The 20,986-nt window shown below is 29.4% G+C and overlaps 1 protein-coding gene across 2 annotated transcripts in view; it reads left to right on the top strand.

Moving 5' to 3' along the window:
• The first annotated feature begins 530 nt into the window (after positions 1–530).
• The window catches only part of LOC107169549 (sphingosine-1-phosphate phosphatase 2-like), an 88,644-nt gene continuing 68,188 nt past the window's right edge, over positions 531–20,986 (top strand). The window contains exons 1-6 of one of the 2 annotated variants that reach the window (XM_089222098.1): positions 532–1,480; positions 1,556–1,719; positions 1,790–1,879; positions 4,067–4,239; positions 5,357–5,499; positions 6,281–8,392. In XM_089222098.1, coding sequence (XP_089078224.1) covers positions 1,141–1,480; positions 1,556–1,719; positions 1,790–1,879; positions 4,067–4,239; positions 5,357–5,499; positions 6,281–6,552 — 1,182 coding nt within the window. In that variant the 5' untranslated portion in view covers positions 532–1,140 and the 3' untranslated portion in view covers positions 6,553–8,392. Of the gene's footprint in view, positions 1,481–1,555; positions 1,720–1,789; positions 1,880–4,066; positions 4,240–5,356; positions 5,500–6,280; positions 8,393–20,986 lie in introns of those variants that run through there. The other variant, XM_089222099.1, reaches the window with a different exon arrangement.

Raw genomic sequence — 20,986 nt, 5'->3', positions numbered from 1 at the left:
TAGGTAATATTTTTGTTTTCATTTTCATTCATTTTCTCACCTTTGTCAACTATTATTGAAATAATATATACCTACCTAACCAATACCTAACCAGTAACCATAGGTCATAGTAAAACGAACAGCGACCTGTAAGCATTTTATACTTCCATAACCCACAGAGGTAGTTCTGTATACATTTGATGGATAAAAAAGACTTATAAACTGAAGTACTCGAACTATTCAATGTTAAACGAGTTCGATTAAATAATATGCTTGAACCGAATTCGATTATTGTCACGTTGGCTTGTAGATTAAACATTTCATAATTCTCATTAAATTAATATAATAATAGGTATATTAATCTATGGTTTAAAGGTTTCTAATATTATTATCTTTCTATGATAATATTACGCTATATTCAGCCATTTATTATATTCTCTGAAGACACAATAATTATCTGTTTTGTGCTCGTCGTATTATTATGGGTCTATGGTTTTTCGATGATACGATGTTATCACTTATCAATTATTACATCGATAACGTCCACCGTGCTCACCGTCAGTCCACATACAGCCGTCGCTTGAATAATGATATCATCATCGTCGCCGAGCGGTTTGAATAAAAAAAAAACGAATAGGTAGGTAGAGGTACTAGGTAGGTCGAGTTAAGTACTTTATAGTAAGTTTCGGTGTCGGACGTCGGTTAGTGTTCCGTCCGCGACTCCGCGTTCAGTATGCCGTTCGTGTAATCCGTGTCGAAGACCGCTGTGCCCGATGAATAATATAATATTATTATTATTTGATTTACGAAATCGAAGAATATGATTTACATAAATTATTGTTCGAATGACTGTTGCTAGTGCATGTATACTGTCCAGTTTGCGTTCGGCCGCTATCGCGTGTGCGATGTCGGAGGTGTCGTAGAGCATGTCAGTTAATAATTATTATTGTGTTTATTCAATATTTTTATAGTGTTTTAACCCGCGTAAATTCGTCCGTTATCGTTATTACTCTCGACTCTTCTCGGATTTGTTCAGTTTTTTCCTTCCGTCTACGTTTTTAAACCTCTGCGACCTTTACCTATACTACTGATTAATACTCGTGGGAAAATCCCGAAGAACATTTAACCACCGACCGCGTGTGGAAACTCTGGTGGTTAAACATGGATACCATCAAGGATTGTGTTGATTACTTTAAAGACCCGGAACTGGTCGCCCGTTTTCAAAGGTATTTCGGAGTGATGCGTTATGACTCTTCGGATAACGGTGTTACCGTTCCATCACTGGACAATGAGTCTAAGACTAGCAATGGCAATGCGATGCGCAAGTTAAATGATGTCAATCACGCCATCACCAACAAGTTTTGGTATTATTTGTTTTTGTTTGGCACATACCTTGGTGACGAAATAGGATACGCCGTCATCATACCATTTTTGATATGGAACATAGACTCAGCCGTTGCTAGGAAAATGGTTCTTGTCTGGGCGGCCGTTATGTACATTGGTAATCATATTTGTTATTAATGCTTTAACAGGATTTCTAACAAAGTTCGGTTTCATGTTAACTTGATATGTTTAGGGCAGTCCATTAAAGACATAGTACAGTGGCCAAGACCAGAATGTCCTCCAGTCATTAGACTGCAAACTAAATGGTCTATTGAATATGGGATGCCTTCAACCCATGCTATGATTAGTATTGCATTGCCATTTTCTGTTTTATACTACATTTCAAATCGATATCAAGTACTTAATTTCAAAGATTTTTTATACTTATAAACAATTATTAGTTTTATTATATTTTTTTCTTTTTTAGATTGACTTTACCATTGGTATCATAGTGGTGTTTCTATGGTGTATGTTAATTTCGCTTAGTCGTTTGTATTTGGGCATGCATACAGTATTGGTAAGTTATTTGTTTTATATTAAATAAAAATAATATATGCCTACCTATCTAATCTAATTTTAACGTTAAATAAACAATCATTGTTCAAGTCACAAAAGAATTAGTTCATCGATTTTCAAGGTTCATTGTACTGTTTAGGTTATCCGATTTGGCGTGTTAAAACTAAACAGTCTCAATATACCTATGTTATAGATATATTTTTAATCAAAACCAAAGGTAAAAAATCATGTCATTTTGGAAGCAAATTCATTATTCAAATTAAATGTTATTAAATGTTTAATATATTGACCTTGTCTTTTTTTAATTATCATGTATTTCGTACTATGTTGTACCTATATGAGTAATTGTGTTTAAAGAGTTTGAAATCTACAAATAGTTGTTTTCTTACTGATAGTTTGAATTTTTTAATCACCAGTAAAAATATAAATATTTATGTGTGGACCTTAAAACCATTTTAATGCATAGAAAATTTATAATATATGATATGAATGTACAAACAATATAATAATTTAATATTATGATGTGTTTTAAATTTTTTGTAAAATATTTTTATAACAATGAGATTTTTTAACAGCTATTTAAATATTTATGTTTGAAATAACTATTAAAAATATTAATGCATTTATTAAAGGTTGGAAATAAATTATGCTTCTATTTCAATCCTTCATCTAGAACAAATGTTATTTGCTACCAAACAAAATAACTCGGGAAACTAATATATTATTATGGAATGAATAATTTTAAAAACAGAAAGATATTATTAGATCAATATTTTTCAAAAGTGTAGACAATTAAGATTTAATTTTAAATTTAACTCACAATTATGAATGTCATTCACATTCTATTGTTTCACAAATCATCAAGGATATACATTTTTTTGTTTTTTTTTTTTAGTTTCAACTAGGTAGGTTATGAAAACTGCATAATAGCCACGAAAAAAATAATTTAAAAGTAGAATAATATAAATATTTAAACAGTTATGTTTAAATAAAAAAATGCATTCACTTTTATTATTCATTATTAATAAATTAAAATGCTACTTATTGTGGCCTAAATACCTATCTAATTGCATATATACTGGGTGTAATAGAAAGACCTGACCAAAAAAAAAAATTATTCTCATTAAACGTATGACAAAAATTGTTAATATTTATTGTCATTAATATTACAATTTAATGGTTTTTTTTCTGTAAATTTACTTACACTAAAATTGTAATATTTTAATGTTTTTACTTTTTTAGCACATATTTTATAAATCATGCTTCCATATTTTTGTATTTTAATTACATATAAATCCGTTCTCTACTAATTATTGTTGGTTAGGCAACAACACATCTTTGAACTTAAATTCTTATTTAGGTATCTAGTTTTTATTTACAAGTATAAAGTTTGTAATATGTTGTTTATAAATGGTATTTACAATTTCTTAGATTTTACACTGTTTTATATAAGAGCAATCTCATGTGGCAACCAATTTTTGTCTGGTTTGGTCAAACCACTCCTCTCAATTAAATCAGTTCTTATCAACTTTCGTGATCAGCTTCCATTTTAGATAATGGTCTGTGGCGGCCGAAAAATTGAATGGCGGAACAATGTAGTATTACTCGCGGAACTTTAGTGCATTAGTCATATTTATTGCCAGTGCCACTTGAAGGCTGCCGTCTGAGGTTACTCATGTATGATTGTGAGACAGAGTATAGCTGCAACTTATAATTAACAGAAATGTTTAATACTATATGTTGGTGCATGGTCAAAATTAGTGTATTATTATTCAAAATGTATGTTGTGCGACAAAATCCTGTTAATTTTAAATGAAAATCGTTCAATTAAATTTCAAAAACTTAAACATTTTTTCCTGCAACAACACTATCACATATCTTTCATTTGATTGAAATAAATAAATGTTATTTCTATTGATTTTATTGTATTTATATGTATTATATAGTAATAATTTTTTTGAGTTTAAAATGATATAATAACAGTGCTTGTCTAATAAATTCTCAAACGCTACAACTACTTACTCTAGAATCTAGATGATATATAAATACCAAAAAATGTTTATGGCATAGTTATAGTTTATAATATCTCATTAAAGAATAATTGCATTGAAATATAATAAATCAACTTAATATAAACATTTGCATAGTTGTTAAAATGTTTTAAAATGTTAATCCATTTTTATTCTAGGACGTGATTGCTGGCTTGCTATTAGCTACTATTTTGTTGATTCCATTTGTACCATTGGCTGATGTTCTAGACCGTTATCTTATGTATAATGAATGGACACCATTGATATTTATTGTTGTTACTGTGAGCTTAATAATCATTTACCCAACTAGTGATCAGTGGACGCCTACCAAGTAAATTATATTTGAAATAAATTATTAATATTTTCAAGGTTCTAAGCTAGGCAAGGAATGTACTGGTTTTACAATAGTTTATTTTTCTATTAATTAAGAATGATCTTTTTTTATGTATTTGATTACTGTTTAATATCTATGATTGAATAAATATTTCAAAATATTCTAGTAACGCAGTGTGAAATTAAATAATGTTTTGGTGTCCAAACTAGATTGTGCTAATAAGAAAACTTTAAAATTGTTTTTGGCTAGTTTTAAAAATAAACCAATGTTATGTATATCTATAAATACATATTTTATTTTATTATAAACAAAATTGTTTCAATTTAAATAATTCTTTATGTAAATAATTATAATTGATAATAATACATAGAAATTAACAATATTTACAAAATAAATGTAATTTAAGATTGCATACTACTGGACTATTATACTTATCATGATACAAATAATTTGTTTTATAACTGATACACAGTATTGATCTCTATTCTACAGACTATTGATTTTATGATGTAAAGATAAGCCATCCTATTGTTAATATTGGAAGCTACTAATTGTTGTCAACCTAGGTTTGCTGTATCCATTTTTATCAAGCGTAATATAAATCGTTACAGTAAACTTAGTGGTTGACAGCAATTAGTAGTTTTCAATTTTAAAAATTGGATTGGATGGCTTGTCTGTACTGTATAAAATTAATACTAAACATATAAATAATTAAAAACTTTACAAATCATTCTTAAAAAGAATAATCATTATTATTTATAAATAAATAAGTTATAATAGTATTTGTGTCATGTAGTATTATGTAGTATTATGTTATATTGTAATCAGTGGCGTATTTCGGCTAATTTCTCGGGAGGTGTCCAACATTTAATGAATATACATTATACATATTATACTAAAATAAAAATATTAAATTATAAAATAACTGAAAAGAATGATAACATCATTATTTAGGCTTTTTTTTAAAGTCTGAGGGGGTTCCAGACATAGAAGACCCCCTCAACCTCAAAAAAAATTTAAAAAAATACGTCACTGGTTAGAATGTCAATTCCTATTATAATTTTTGCATTTATTATTTATTTGTTTTAAATGCCAATGTATGATTTTGTTTCAGGGGTGATACTACTCTAATTCTTGGAACTTGTGCAGGTATACTGACTGGAGGTTGGTTGATAGTAAAATTAAATATACAAGATGATTATCGTGTTATGAACCCAATAAATAATCCAATCAATTGGCCTTCGATTAATGATTTAGGTAAGTACTAACCTATTGATATCTATATCTATATTTTTTGAATTTATTTCATTGCAGTACAAACGGCTTAATTAAATACATTATATTTTATATTAAATAAAAATATATTTATTTAACACGTTTGCTTAGATCATATTTGAACATATTCATTGTAATGTTAAAAAATTTGTAATTATCAAAAACTATTTCCTAAAAATTTAAATATCTGTATACATCTTGCACGTGTTTATGAATTAATGCTTATAGAAGACGTTGAAAAAAAACGAGAATTATAATTACAATGTTGACTAAATTGTAGTGCATTTTATAACATATTACATAACACAAATTATTATCATTCAGCTTAATAAGTATAATATACAAAGGATGTAAAATAATAAAATAATGTCATTTGGTGTAATCTGCAGTAATTGTGTTAAAAAAATAAACAAAAAATTAACACACAGTAAATAATATTTTAGTGGAAAAATTGAAAGAAATGATAATTAACTTGTTTTTAATTTGTTTATAAAGATTAAAAATTTTTTTTGTATTTATTCATCAAAATACATTTGTTAGTATTTCGATAGTTTTGTCTTTTTTAATAACAATATTGATCTATTTTCTAATAACATTTTGAATAAAAAATTTAAAATATCTTATATGATTCATCAGACATGACATCTTACTAATTATTTCTAGTTACATTAAAATGTAGGTGATTGTGTTAACATTTAGAGTTATCATTATAAAGATTTAAAATATATAATTATGTATATATATATTTTTTTTTTTTTATTAGGTTTGATCGTGATCAGAAGTGGTTTGGGCTATTGTTGCATAGTCTTGTTATTCTTAATTATTAAGTACATTCTGTGTGTTGTAGATAAAATTTTAATTAAAAGTGGTATGAGAATACTTGACAATGAACTGAATAGGCATATTCCTCTATTAGATATTACTTACAAGTATTTGACATTCTACTTGGTATCTTTTAATATTATAGTTTTGATACCATACTTGCAAAAATTGTTATCTATATCAAGACAGTCATTTTACCATGAAGCTAAGTAGTCAACTAAAATTATTAATTAAATTTTATATTATGGCCTGTTACCATCTAATATTTGTAAATTACATACATGTATACTTTAATATATGTCTTGTAATAATACTTAAGTTCTTAAGTTCAATAATTGTATTATATATTTGATTAAGTAGTATCTCATTTTGAACAAAATATTTGTTAACAGTCATTCTAAGAATATTATGAGTACATATATAAAATCCCCATATTTAATTTAATTGTTATTATAAAATGAATACTCTAATAATTAATATTTAAAATGTTAAATAATATAATTTTGTATCAAGTCATGTAATCATCAATTTTATCCCACTATCAAATGAAGTTAAATGCTATATTTTTTCCTTTTGTATATATCTTATTAATACAGTAAATTAAGTAGACTATACACTAAAAATTAAAAATTAAAATTCAGAATTTGAAACATTTAATTATTCTTCTGAAGTTACTTATACGAATTAAAAAATAATGATACAAAGAAACTGTATGATATATTATTATTTATGATATAATGTAATATTTTTGTACTTTTATAAATCAATCAATTAATTCTTATGTCTATAATTATTGTATATCAGATTATTTTTAGTTATGTCATAATTTTATAAATGTTCATCAATATTTGGTTATTATGCATGTGCATTATTAACATGTTATTATACCACATGGATTAATCAGTACATCTCATTGCTAATCACTAATCAGTAATTACAGACTCAACTCCACAATGTATGGACATATGGTTAATGTCAAACCTAAAAGTTCAATGTTTAAGATTATACTTTGATTTATATTTTGTCATTACTAAGGCGCTGATTTAAATGCATATTTTACTACCCCAAAACATTGCTTCTCAGGGCTAAGATTTTTTATAAATTGATTTAAAAATGAAACTTTTTCTGTGCATTTTTAAACTTAAATTAGCTACATTTTTTGTACATTTTATGAGAATAGATAAAAGCAGCTTCGTCTTCTTATTTTTCTTACATATGTTTTGTATAAAACAAAAATTGCTGTGGTCGTCCTCAATTGTCTGATTTACTAAATGTTTGTCACTCGCAGGAAGATATATATTTTTATATAAATGAGTATATACTAAATTTAAATAATATAAATTAATTTTTGTTTAATCGTTTTTATTTATCATTATGATAGAAAATTTTTTTTTTTTTAATGTTATTCCTCTCTAGTAATCAACGTTGATTTGAATCTGTTAATTTAATATTATAGATTATAGTACGAAATTTGGAAGAAAATCAACTTAATAGTTTATTCTTTGTACTTTGTTTATTAAGTTATGTTGTATTGTATCCTACATCATATACTATGACCTGACCTAACCTTGTATAGTTGTATATGATCTAAGTATCGTACCTAACTAACCAAATTAGAGTGAGTTAGATGTGTAGTCCACATAATTCTCCTAAGACCTGTTTTAGAATTGTGTTATAATTATTTTTTGTTGGTTGTCTTCTTGTATTTTCTAATGTGTACAACAAAAAAGCTCGCCCTCATATTTCTCTTTCCTTTAATACCAAAAAACTACACGTTTTGTCGTATTTTTCTTTCAATACATATTTTATAGAGCGCACTCAAGATATTTTCCTATAATTATTTGGTAACTGTATTGAAACAAACAATATTCGTTTTTCAGGAACCAACAAACCCTTGTGTGAGCTTTTGGTAATATAAAAATTTGGCGTCGAGGTTGTTATGATTACCTACTTATCTATGTACGAAATATCAGATCTAAGAGTATGATAAATTAGGCTTGTATACACACAAACATTGTCTTTTATCAATATAATTAAATGAGCAAATTTCAAATGGTAATTAGTAATTACTAAAAAGTATAGAGTCTAAAGTGATTTCTATTTAAGTTGGGCCATGCCCTAGAGCCCCCGAGGTAAGTTGGGGGCCTTTATAATTACATCATAAATAAAATTAAACAATTTTTTTGTTTAAACTATAATTTGATTTAAAATATGAAAAAAAGTTACATGGTGGAGTTTATTATCTTTTATATTAGGTATCTAATTAATAATTATAAATTGTGTCATTGGTTTTTTGAACGGGCTGTTATTAGCAGTGGCGTCTCGTGGTATGGTGCCAGGAGCACCGAGAACGCGAACCATCTAAAAAAATTATTTAAAAATTATTAGATGCAAGTTTTTGCAGCTTTTTATGTTGAGAAGTGTCTATAAATGAATAAATAATTCGTGGCGGCCGTGTAAACATTAACTACATGCCTCGACACGTCTGTAGTAATATATGATGGTTTAGAGCACATTTAATGTGTGCTTATTTAATATATTTAATGTGCAGTTAATTTATTCGAAACAATAGGTACCTTAAAAATGACAAAAACATTTTTAATACTGTTATTATATATTAATTACTATTTAAAGTAAGAAATTTTGAAACCTACTAACCCTTTTCTTTCCATGATTCTTTAATAATCTGTTATATAAAATCTATATGATTATAACATTTGCGATCACGAGTGTTTTGAACGGCAAACTTGCGCGATCAATCAGAAGCAGTCACATTAGTTAGATTAGGTTATATCCAGTAGCGCCGAACACGTACATAACTACCTGAAGTTAATTGAACTGCCTTCGAAATTGGGTAGGTGGGTAAAATAATAATGTATACTATTCCTTGTCTTGCTGCTATAATTTTATTAAACTCAGAAATGTCATTAAATTATGTATATTATATAATTAGTTTAGCCTGTTTCTCTGTCGTTTGAAAGCATGGATGGGTCAATCGAACTATTTGAACTGCCAGTTTCAATTTCATTCAGTGCCACTGGTTATATTCACACCTACTAGCTCTCTCATAATGACCAGTGATATAAATTGCAATTCCCCGTTCTGAATTTAGTTTTCATTCCACCAATGGGCAATGATATCAGTAGAATTTATTTATTTAGTTTATTGGTTAACTTTATCATTTAAAAAAAATTAGTTTGTGTACCTATTTTTTTTTTTTTAATTCACGATTATTATAGTTATTTATAGTTATTTGTAATCAAAATAGATGAAAAAATTCATAAATTCTGAATATAATTTTTAGTATAATAATTGATATTATTAGTTCACTAATTAATATATGATTATATGATTATAGGTAGTATTATCAAAAACTATTAAATTTATTAATTTATAAATGAAACTTAATTTTAACTAAATAGACAGGTAATATTTTTTTGAATACAATTAATTATATACTTATGAATTATTATGAGATTTCAATTGTGCGGGTAGTTTTACATGGTAAAAATCAAGTATTAATAGCCAATAGGTATGTAGAATTTTTCTTACAATTGTTTCTTATACTTACAATTGTTTCAATTTCAATACACAATCAATATGGATGATTTGCTGACTTTAATTTTTTATCGTTGCGCATAGTTTCCGTTTAAACTAAACTTTTCCTTATTATTTGACCTTCACCGCGTAACACGTATAAGTAGGTATCTATATTCAATATACTCGTATTATACAAACACGTGTAATTGGTATATTATATTATCAATACGATTATAAATTATTGATGATCGATAATAGTATTAATATAAAATCGAAGAGTAAACACTAAACCGTAAAGTGCTAACTCTGTTAATAAAATTATGAAAAAAAAAATAATTCAAAGTGATTAGTGTTTTTAAACTTTTAGCGATGTGTGTAGCGTGATAAATTAAATGAGAAATTCGTTTCCGTGATTCCAATGTATGCTGTGAGTCTGGCTTAACGTTATTAGACTAGACATGTATTTACTATTTACAAATAAAGGAAATATAATAAACCTATTATTATTCGACTTTCGACAGGCTTATTACTATTGCGTCCCCCCAATCAAATATGATATGATTAATTGGCAAGTAGTTAGAATATGAATTATGAATTATTACTTGATGATTTTATGTATTATAAAGTAAATACTGAGGTGGCCAAGTACAACTGTACTTTAGTCCCATAATAATTATTAGTTTATTGTACGCTTATACACCATCCAAAGCGTTGATATATTATAAAACGTCAAGATAAGTTTATAGTTATTTAAATGCTTGCAAAAAAATAAAAAATTAATATGCATAAACAATTAAAAGTTTTGATATGAGTATAGTAAAAGTAAACAGGTCTACTTTCAAATTGTAAGATATAGGTCGTATAAGTACCTTAGTAGGAGCCTATAAAATATAGTGAATAATTAATATTATAGTAAATACGTTTTTAATTTTTTATCATAAATTTGTCTCCCTTATTTGATTATACGTCATACATATATATGTGAAATGAGAAAAAAATTATTTTGTTTTGAACAATTTAACATGGAGTGTGTGTACATGTGTGGTGATGAGGGTGCCGAAATCCCGAAATCGTCTGTGTGAGAATTCGTGGATTAAGCTGTCTGTACTGGGGATTTACTTAGTCCTCACGAAATACTATATACTTTTTTGACACAGATTGCCCCGTGACTGAATGTATATATTGGTATCTATCCAATTTTATTTGACACATTTTTAATAAAATTACTGATATTTTTGAAATATAACGGGTAGATCTGATTTCGACTTCAAGTCTTCGAGAATTTAAAATAAAATATTGAGTTTGCAGTTCTTATGAAATTATAAATACCTAACCTACCTACTAGGGAATATATATTTTAAAATTTATAAAATGTCTGGAAATTATTTACATTTTGATTTATTATTGTTTTAAACGAAATTTAAAAGTCAGGCACAGATCACAGTATTATAATTTAGTATGGTAGGTATATATTTATAATTATTTTATGATGCGCTCCTGGAACACGACATCGGACATATTATATCGGAGTATATTATATTAAATTAATTTTTTTTTCGCATACCTATTAAGATTTAACGTTTGGATCTTAAATTCATAATATGATTTGTTAACTTTAATTTTAATTTATTTTACTCTAAAAATTAAGGATAATCATGGTGACCTGTAGGTTGGTCATTAAAAAAAAAAAAAATAGTGACTATTGTAGGTACGTATACTATTGTTTAAACACTAATTTATATTAAAGTGGTATTGTTAAACACAATAGCCTAACCTAACCTATTTTGAAATTTAGTTTTTATTTTATGTTAAGACTCATCCAAGCGATGGCCATTAGATTATTTTTAAATTAGAATTAGGTTACATTAGTAAAATAAAAAAAAATACTGTTTACAATTTTTGATTTAGTTCATTATATTAAGGAAAAATCAATATACCTACTGCTTCCGTGTTTTGTTTATTGAGTGCACGCGTTGGAGTAATACTGGGCCAATAATAAAGGTTGTTGTGATTTGGTGTATTTTGGGCATTTAGTCCCAATGTGGTTGATCGTTAGATTTTGGATGTGTCGCATAATGTTGGCTATTTAGACCAGTTCTTTGGTTATGAGGAAAAAAGAGTGTGTTAAATGCGTGAGTCCTACATGGACTGCGGTGATGAATATTATTTTATTCAGTATGTCACAAAATGGAACTAACTCAATATTTATTTAATTTTTTTTTTGTATTTGTTAATTAAATTATGTCAACAAACCAAATATTTTTACAATGTTAATTACAATTTATCAATTTAATTTGAATATTGTGTGCGATGTATAACTCGACTTACGTATTATGATTACACGTTCGAATTGATTTGGCAAGAACAACTGTTGCAACTGTTAAATTATAAAATCTGTGGAAATTATTTTAGTGGTTTCGAGTGGAAACAATTAAATTTATGCAGTTTCAATGCTGGGCTTGGTCATTTTCAAGCTTTTATATTTCAACAAATATAATTGCGAATGGTAGGTTTCCACCCCTTGAATACACGATAACTATGCAGAAGGACCGTTATTGAAAACGAATACAAGAGGAAGAGGGAAAAAGGATGAGAAAGGGTAAAAAGTGAGCGGAGAAAACACATTTTAGTAATTTAAAAGCTTTGTTCATGACTACAAGGTCTTGCCGACTTTTCATTTGAACATTGCCGTGAGACTACAAAGCTCGTAAATTATTCAAATGTTCAAAATCACAATGATGTATTATTCTATTTAACAGTGCTGGATCTAACTTTCATGCACCCAGGATAAAATATAAAAGTATAAAACTGAAAATGGCGTATCTATTCATATTTTTAGTGGGTATGCCTAATTAACCCCTTCTCTGTTACCACAAGTCGAAGCGAACAATCGATGATATGTGTTGAGTCTTCCACGCCACCGACCATCGGGGAATAATGTATAGGAAAATGGAGAAATATTTTATGACTTCATAAATTTGTGAAAAAAAAACAATAAGTAAATTTAATTAATCGTACGACTATGGTAAGGGTAGATATCATATGAGTACATTAGTGTTGACGTATTTGACGTCTTTAATTTGTAATGCCTTACCTAATATTCAGCCAGTATATGAAATCGAAAAATCGCTTATTTTTTATAGTCTACAGGTACCAAATAAGGGCCACCAACTAATAAATTTTGTACTGATAATATTATTCGTTTTAGCGTTCGTAATTCATCATTTTTGTTCATTGGTTTTTATGACGTCTTCAATTCGGATGACCCGCAAACAATTTCCAGATTTCTAATGTAGCTCTGTAGATGTTCAAAAGTATTAATTGGTTAGCCTTTCCTATACTAATCATCCTTACCGAATTCATTGAAATTGATTCCTTCGATAGTAATTTTAAACATACTAAATAATGTTTAATTGTTTAGTTGTTATAAGTGGACTGTATATAGATAAACTAAAAAGCTCAGCTTATAAGTTATAGGTTGAATGTCGAGACGCCGAAACCTAATACAAATGGTCTCTTATAAATTAATTGTCGGTTTACTATTGTAAATTTGCAAATAAGACAACTGTTTACACAATATATATATATATTATACATAAATGGGGCACAATGGGTGCTTTGTAACTAACGGGTATAATTAAAAACCCAAATATTACATAATATAGATGTATAAACCAGGTAATCCAGGGTCATGTAGTGCAGCGTGGTGGGTGATAATTGCAGTTTACGGTGTTAGAAAGAAAAGACTATGCTGTGTAAAAGGCACTGGTAGTAACTTGTCGGTGAAAAAATGGTGACACCATAAACAAAAACAAATAATTCGGTAATGCAACAGGTCCGCCTTTTATCACGTATACGCACATTACTACAGTGACGAAAGGCGTGCAACACATAGGTACGCGTAATCACTACGGCTATATCGCCGATGGAGTACTAAAGAGGGAGAGTAGAGGTGAAAAAGGTTTAATGGTGTATACGTATATAAACAGCGGAAGGACTATGATTGATGAATCATTATCTTAAATATAGGTAATATACTCCGTGCCACGAGAGAAGGAACCCGTGTCCCGACCAAATCGCAATCGAATTCGCGCATGTATGCACGCCACAACGCCAACTGTAGAGGACAAAGTGGGGGGAAACGGAACCCAATGGCCAATACCGCTAGCTGTCGTCAGACTGCATAGTGCATGCGCGAAACGGGTTCCTTCTCTCGTGGCGTGGAGTATAGTTTAATGTTTAGGTTTTTCGGGTTTTAGTATACACATGAGTACAGAATCATCATACATCATCAACATACTACCAGTGTGATAATACCTATTTATACATTTTACAGTAAAAAACTGTTTGAAGGAGGCCTCAACCAAAGAATACGAGTCCAGACAGTCCAGTGGATAGGTGCATGTAGGAAATTTTTCTGGGGGTGCTAAAATATTGTATCAGCAGAACAGACCCTGATAGTTGATATTTTAAATTAAAATATGATTAAAAATTGGTGCAGCTACGTATATAATTGGGGGTGGGGGCTAAGTCAAGCCCTCCTAATTGCGTATATGGTACAGTAGCCTTAAAAAACTTAAATCCAGCCTTGCAAAATAAACAAAAAAAACTACAAATTAAATACTCATTAGCAGTAACATTAAAAAGTGATAAACCCTAAATATATTACAATGATTTAATGTGTGTAGTTGGTATTATAACAACCATCAGGTATAACACCGTTTCATAAATTATTTATTATTCCTAAATGAGAAAATAATTTATGAAGTGTTATCTAAGGGGAGGGCTTTTTTTCCTTTCCTGTAAAAAATAATAAATAGGTAAACTGGTAAACAGGCATATAACCATTGTCACGAATCACAATTTACTCTTCCAAATATGATTAATATATAAATTATCTATTTCCCACAATAATTCTTATTTGAAAGGCATTCTTATCCTAATTAAAATTAATAAATATAATGACACGCGCTAGCTATATTGTAGGTACTGTTCTTTAATAAATAAACTATAAAATTATATAATATTAAACAGTCATAACGTCAGTTAATTTTTTATAAACTATAGCTAAACCAAATTATAAAATAATAATAATTAGTCGAATGTTAAAAATAATTAATAATCAATATCTTATGAAAATTAATCACAAAGTATAACGTATAATTATAAAAATAGTACATTTAAAATAATGAATTTTTTGACACATTCAATATATATTATGTTAGGTAAGGTTAGGTTAGGTTAGGTTTGTCGTAATATTTATTATATATGTATATGATGTAAATGTATTTTACTAAAATTAATAAATGATGGGGTTGGTGGAGGGGAAGGGGGGGGGGGGTGAAATGACAAAAAAAAAGGTTTATAACTTATAAAAATAAAATTAAGTATTGTTACTTTTTTAACGTCTTTTTGTAGATTTTTTTGTGCAATTTGTTGTTTTTTTAATACTGTATTTCTGGCATATAATGATATATGATTCATTGGATACTTTTCTGATACCGACTCACCAGACACCAGCTAAGTGTCTAGTCTAGCCAAATGATGTGCTTTGCATTTTTCTGGCTACCTAATTAGCAATTGAAAATCTGAGGTATAAGAAGCAAATGCCAACGTTGCAAAAACAATAAACCTATCGATATAAAAGTAACTATTTACATGGAAGGTACTTGACTGTGTTAATTGTTGTTTATTTTAATTATTATTATATTTACTATTAATATAAGTAGGTAATGTTATTGGAAAAGAAAATAACACACTACCGAGAAATCGTAACACTGACATGACTTGTAGAGAGGTAGTGTATCCCCTCTACTCACTATAGTCTATATCTATTCCCAACTCATTACCACTGTAATGAATTACAATATCTATCCATATTTTTCGTTAAATAATTATCAAAATAATGTCAAGCTTCATTGAAGTCTAAAGACTTAAAATATTAATTGATCTTAAATCGCCCTCCTCACTCAAGTCATCTCTACTCTTACAATAAAAATGACAAATTACTTGTCAAGTCCTTTCTTGTCATAATTTTCAATGATGATAATGGACAAAAAAAAAAACATGTTAATGTGCAATCTGTTTAAACAGTAGAAAACCGATCGATCAATTCTCATTCAAGTGTCACTACTTGGTAGATGCTTACAGATTGTAAACTGCACCCGGTTAAAATTACAGGTAAAATACTTAATTCGTTACAGCCATATAATATAAATAATTAAAAATATTTATATAATATAATTTTAAAAAGAAAAATAAATACAAATAATAACGTCATATTGTTATAATATATTAGGAATAAAAAAATGTAATTTTAAAAATTAAAACAATTATAAATATTACAAACAATAACATATGGTGGATACATACTCGTATTCATCAATTGAAATTTGATTACTATTATATTTTATTAATTAAATTTTCTAACTTTTCGCGTTTTGTTGTTTTTGTTTTACAGTTTTGGAATTTAAACGGTTCATTTATACTATTTAGTTTTTTTTTTTTTTTTTTATTAGGAAAGAGCCCTCGGCAGCATAGGCCATTGGGCTTACAAAATATGAATAGCTTAAATTAAATATTTACAGTAAGAAATGTACACGAGAGAACTTAATTCTAGATTTTGGATTGAAGGTTTGCTGCTGTGATGAATTGGATGATGTCTGTTATGGCCTTGGGATGATTTTGAAGTATTTCGGAGAGTGATTCGGAAAGGTTGAGGCTTGATCGGATGTTGTGGTATGTGCGGCATTCGGTGAGTAAGTGTTTAATGGTAATTTGGACGCCGCATGTTGCGCATGTTGGAGGATCTTCTTTAGCCATTAAAAAACTGTGCGAAATTTGAGAGTGGCCGATTCTCAGTCTCGTTATGATGACTTCGAATTTTCTGGGTGTTTCGATGGGAAATGTCCAATTGTCTGTGTTGTGTTTTATTTGATTAAGTTTGGTGGAGTAAGATAACCATTGCTGGTGCCATCTTAGATGACATTTGTTAGTTATCAGTGCTTGTATGTCCCTGTATGCGATGATATTGGTGGGAGACGATAGTGTAGAGGTTATTGCAGTTTTAGCGGCAAGGTCGGCGCGCTCGTTTTCAATGATGTTGGAGTGACCGGGGATCCAGCAAAGTTTGATTTTGAAGTTATTGTTTTTCTGTAGAGTATATATTTTGTTTTGAATATGAAGACCGATGTCTGTTGGGTTATTGGTATTGTTAATATTGTTGATGGCGCTGAGGGAGTCAGTGAATATGAAGGTGTCTTGGAGCTGGTGAACGGTTATTAAATCGAGGGCTTTGATTATTGCGAATGATTCAGCTGTGAAGACGGAGCAGGCACTGGGGAGTTTGTACATGGATTCCATGTTATTCCAAATAACTGCAGCCCCGACCCCGGTAGGGCTTTTGGATGCATCCGTGTATATTTTTTCGCTTTTTATGTTTTGTATAATGTGGAAATATTCTTGTTTATATATTGAAGGAGGGGTGTCTTTTTTTTTAAAAATGGAGAGATCAGTGTTTGCTACGTTGGGGTTTGTCCATTGCGGAGTTAAGGGGGGAGAAATTGTTAATACATCGGAGATGACTAGATTGTTCTCCTGGAGTAGTGTTGTTAAAGTTTTAAATTTTGGATTGAAGTCGAGCGAAGGAAGAGTGTTAGCTAGCTTTAATTCGTGATTTAATGTTATTTTGAGTCTTCTTATATCAAGAGGAGGAGTACCTGATAGGTTGTAGATGCTCGGTATTGGACTAGAGCGATAGGCTCCAATTGACATACGAAGTCCGGAGTTGTGAATTGTATCTAGTTTTTTTGTAATCGATTTATTAGCCGTTGTCCAAATGAATGATCCGTAGTCAAGTTTAGATAGTATTAGGGATTTGTAGATAGACAACAATACGTGAGTTTTAGAACCCCATGAAGTATGGGATAACATTTTTATAATATTGAGACGTGGAGAGATGGCTGATTTCAAAAAATTGATGTGATGGGTCCAAGAGCATCTTTTGTCGAAAATGATACCGAGTATTTTGATTGTATTACTATTTATTAATTGATGGTCGCCCAATTTTATCTTAATTGGATTTGGAGCGCGTTTGCGTGTAAATACGATGCATTGTGATTTTTCGGGAGAAAAGGTGAAGCCGGATGTTTGAGTCCATTTTTGTAGGTTGTTGATGGCTTTTTGAAGATGGCATTGGACAGTGGCTAGGGATTTGCTCCGGCAGTAAATATTGAAATCATCCGCGTAGAGGGTAGATTTGACAGGGAAGGATATGTTTTGAGTGATATTGTTGATGGCTATCAGAAAAAGAGTGACTGAAATTGTTGATCCTTGGGGGATTCCGTTGGCTTGGTCGAATACTTTGGAAAGTGACTGGTTGATTCTTACTTGGAAAGTTCTTGTTTTTAGGAAGTTTCTGATGAAATTGAACATTTGATTTTGGCTAAGTACTTTAGAGAGACTAGTCAAAATGTGGGGTTTCCATGTTGTATCGTAGGCTTTCCTTAAATCTAAGCTAATCATACCTAAGTATTGATTTTCGGCGTATGTGTTTTGTATTTCTGTATGTATTTTTGAAAGACAGTTGTTTGTACCTTTATTTTTCCGAAATCCGCATTGTTCAGGAGTGAAGTAGTAGGACTGTTCTAGGAACCATATTAGACGTTGATTTACGATTTTCTCTAAGAGTTTGCATAACGTATTTAAGAGAGAGATTGGACGGTATCCTTCAGGTGTGAATTTATTTTTTCCTGGTTTACTTATGGGGATCACAATGCTGTTTCTCCAACTTTGTGGGAAAACGTTGTGGTTCCAGATGTAGTTGTAGATTTGTAGGAGTATTTGGAGTGTATTAATGTTGAAGTTTTGGATAAAAATATAAGGGATATTGTCGGGACCTGTACTTTTGCTAGTGCATCTTTTAAGCGAATTCAGTATTTCTTCCATAGTTATTGGCGTGTTTAGGTCGGACTGATGTGTGTTTAGAGGTGATAATGACGATGGTTGGGGAGGGGGTTTGTTTGCATTCTCACGTAGGAAGTCGCGACTGTACATTTCATTACTGGAGTTTTTTTTTAAGTATTCACCGAGGAGGTGGGCGACTGAAGATGGATCGGTGTTTAGGGATGAGTTGGTGGTGAGGTAAATATGTTTGTGATTTTTCCGTCCCTGTAATGATCGAATTTTGTTCCACATTATGTGGGGGTCGACTTGGGCACCGATGTTGGCAGTGAAGTTTCGCCACTATTTAGTTTATTGTATACTTCTATTTGAATTTCTTTTAACTTTTCTATGAACATGAAAATATTTGGATGAGTTGTATAAAAGCTGGAATTAAAATGAGAATGATAAGACTCTCATGCATTTGTGGTTAAAGTTGGCTCTGCTGATGCTTGAGCTCATACTTCAGGTGTATACTGAGCTTCTTCACTTATATATACGTCTACCAAATAATCCACAAATCGTGTCACTCTTAAACTCTTTCGTCGTCAGTCTTTGATTTCATTAAATAATTGACAAAATACTCAGATACACTTACTGGACTTAGAAACGGTAAACCGTAACAATGAACTAACCACCTTCTAATATCACTATTTTTATCTTTATAGGTAGTCATTTCTTAAACCATTTTGTTGGATACTTCTATCCAAAGACTGTGCTAAATGAAAGCGACATCCGTGTATCTTTATCTGAGGCCAAATAGTATTACACGCAAAATGAATAGCTTTTTCAAAATCGATTACAACATCATCGGATGGTGATATATTAATATTATTTTGGAAACTATATTCACAAATAGATTTTAAGCAATTAGTATAATATGATATTTGACTTTTATCGGAAAGTAAACATATGACGAGTGATATTATGTCATAGCCGTTGATAAAACCACGTAGGTATTGTAAACATTTGTGTGAAGTATTTAGGGCAGTATGAAAATGTACTATCCATGTACAACCATTTTGATAGTGCAAGAGCTTTTAAATTAGAAATGCAACTGAAAACAATATATTTTAACTCCTTGTTGTTTATTAATAAAAACAATTCATCTCTATTTGTTTGAATACCGCGTTGATCAAGAAGTAATTGAATTTCTCAATTGATTTAAGGGATGGAGGAAATATCTTTCTTCTAGCAATATATATATTTCTTTTAATATTACGTAAATCATTTACTTGTAAATGTTCCGTTGGTATATTTTTAATACCATTACAAAATATTTTACTAGGTTTGGTGCATAAATCTTCAGTCGCCTTGCGTTTTACGATACCAGTCACGAATTGTTTTTGAAGGTTTTGATCACTTAATAATTCGTGGTTATGGTTTAAACTTTGTTCAGTGATTCTGTCGTCATCACACCTACCGTTTTTAAAAATGCTCTGCAAGTTTTGACCGTACATCGCCACTTAACCTCATCCGAACTTAGAGACCGATTAATTTTACGAAACTTAAAATTAGAAATAATTTTCAAACATTTTTCGCGCTGCGACATGAATTGTTCGGCCATTGCGACTTTACTGATTAAAATGAATACGATAGGTACGACTAGCGTCTATAGCAGAACTATAATGTCGTATTACTGCAATATAGATATTCGATTACGTGTTGGTATTTCTCGACGAAAATAAAATGTCTGTGATATGCTTGAAATAGTATACAATCGTCAAACATAGAAACTTTAATAAGTCAACATTTAATAAGTTAATAAGTCGGGCGCAGTTAACACTATACCTTTTTAACATAGATAAAATGTCGGGCGCAGTTTTTACGTATGCCCATTGCCCAATCAAACTATTCATGGCTCATGCCTAACTCCTGTAAATAATTAAATCACAGCATAGTACACTTATTGTGTCTACGTGGCATGTGCAGATTAAGTAAAGTTTTATAAATTATAATTCAAAAATTTAAAAAACTAATTACAAAAATCTTATCAATTTTTTTCCGAATCTTAATGAATAAAACAAATCGTTATTCTTCATTTATATGTAACTATCATGCTATATATTACATAAATTATTTCAGTTTTGTACCTACATATTAATACAATATTATATTTATTTTTTATACTGTAGGTTAGTTGTATTTTATAAATTTATAATACTTG

The sequence above is a fragment of the Diuraphis noxia genome, unplaced genomic scaffold, assembly GCF_037042655.1.
Source record: "Diuraphis noxia isolate RWA-SAM2 unplaced genomic scaffold, SU_Dnox_SAM2 contig0003, whole genome shotgun sequence".
Classification (NCBI taxonomy): domain Eukaryota; kingdom Metazoa; phylum Arthropoda; class Insecta; order Hemiptera; family Aphididae; genus Diuraphis; species Diuraphis noxia.
Note: the sequence above shows the minus strand (reverse complement) of the source record. Positions and strands in the feature narration are given on the sequence as shown.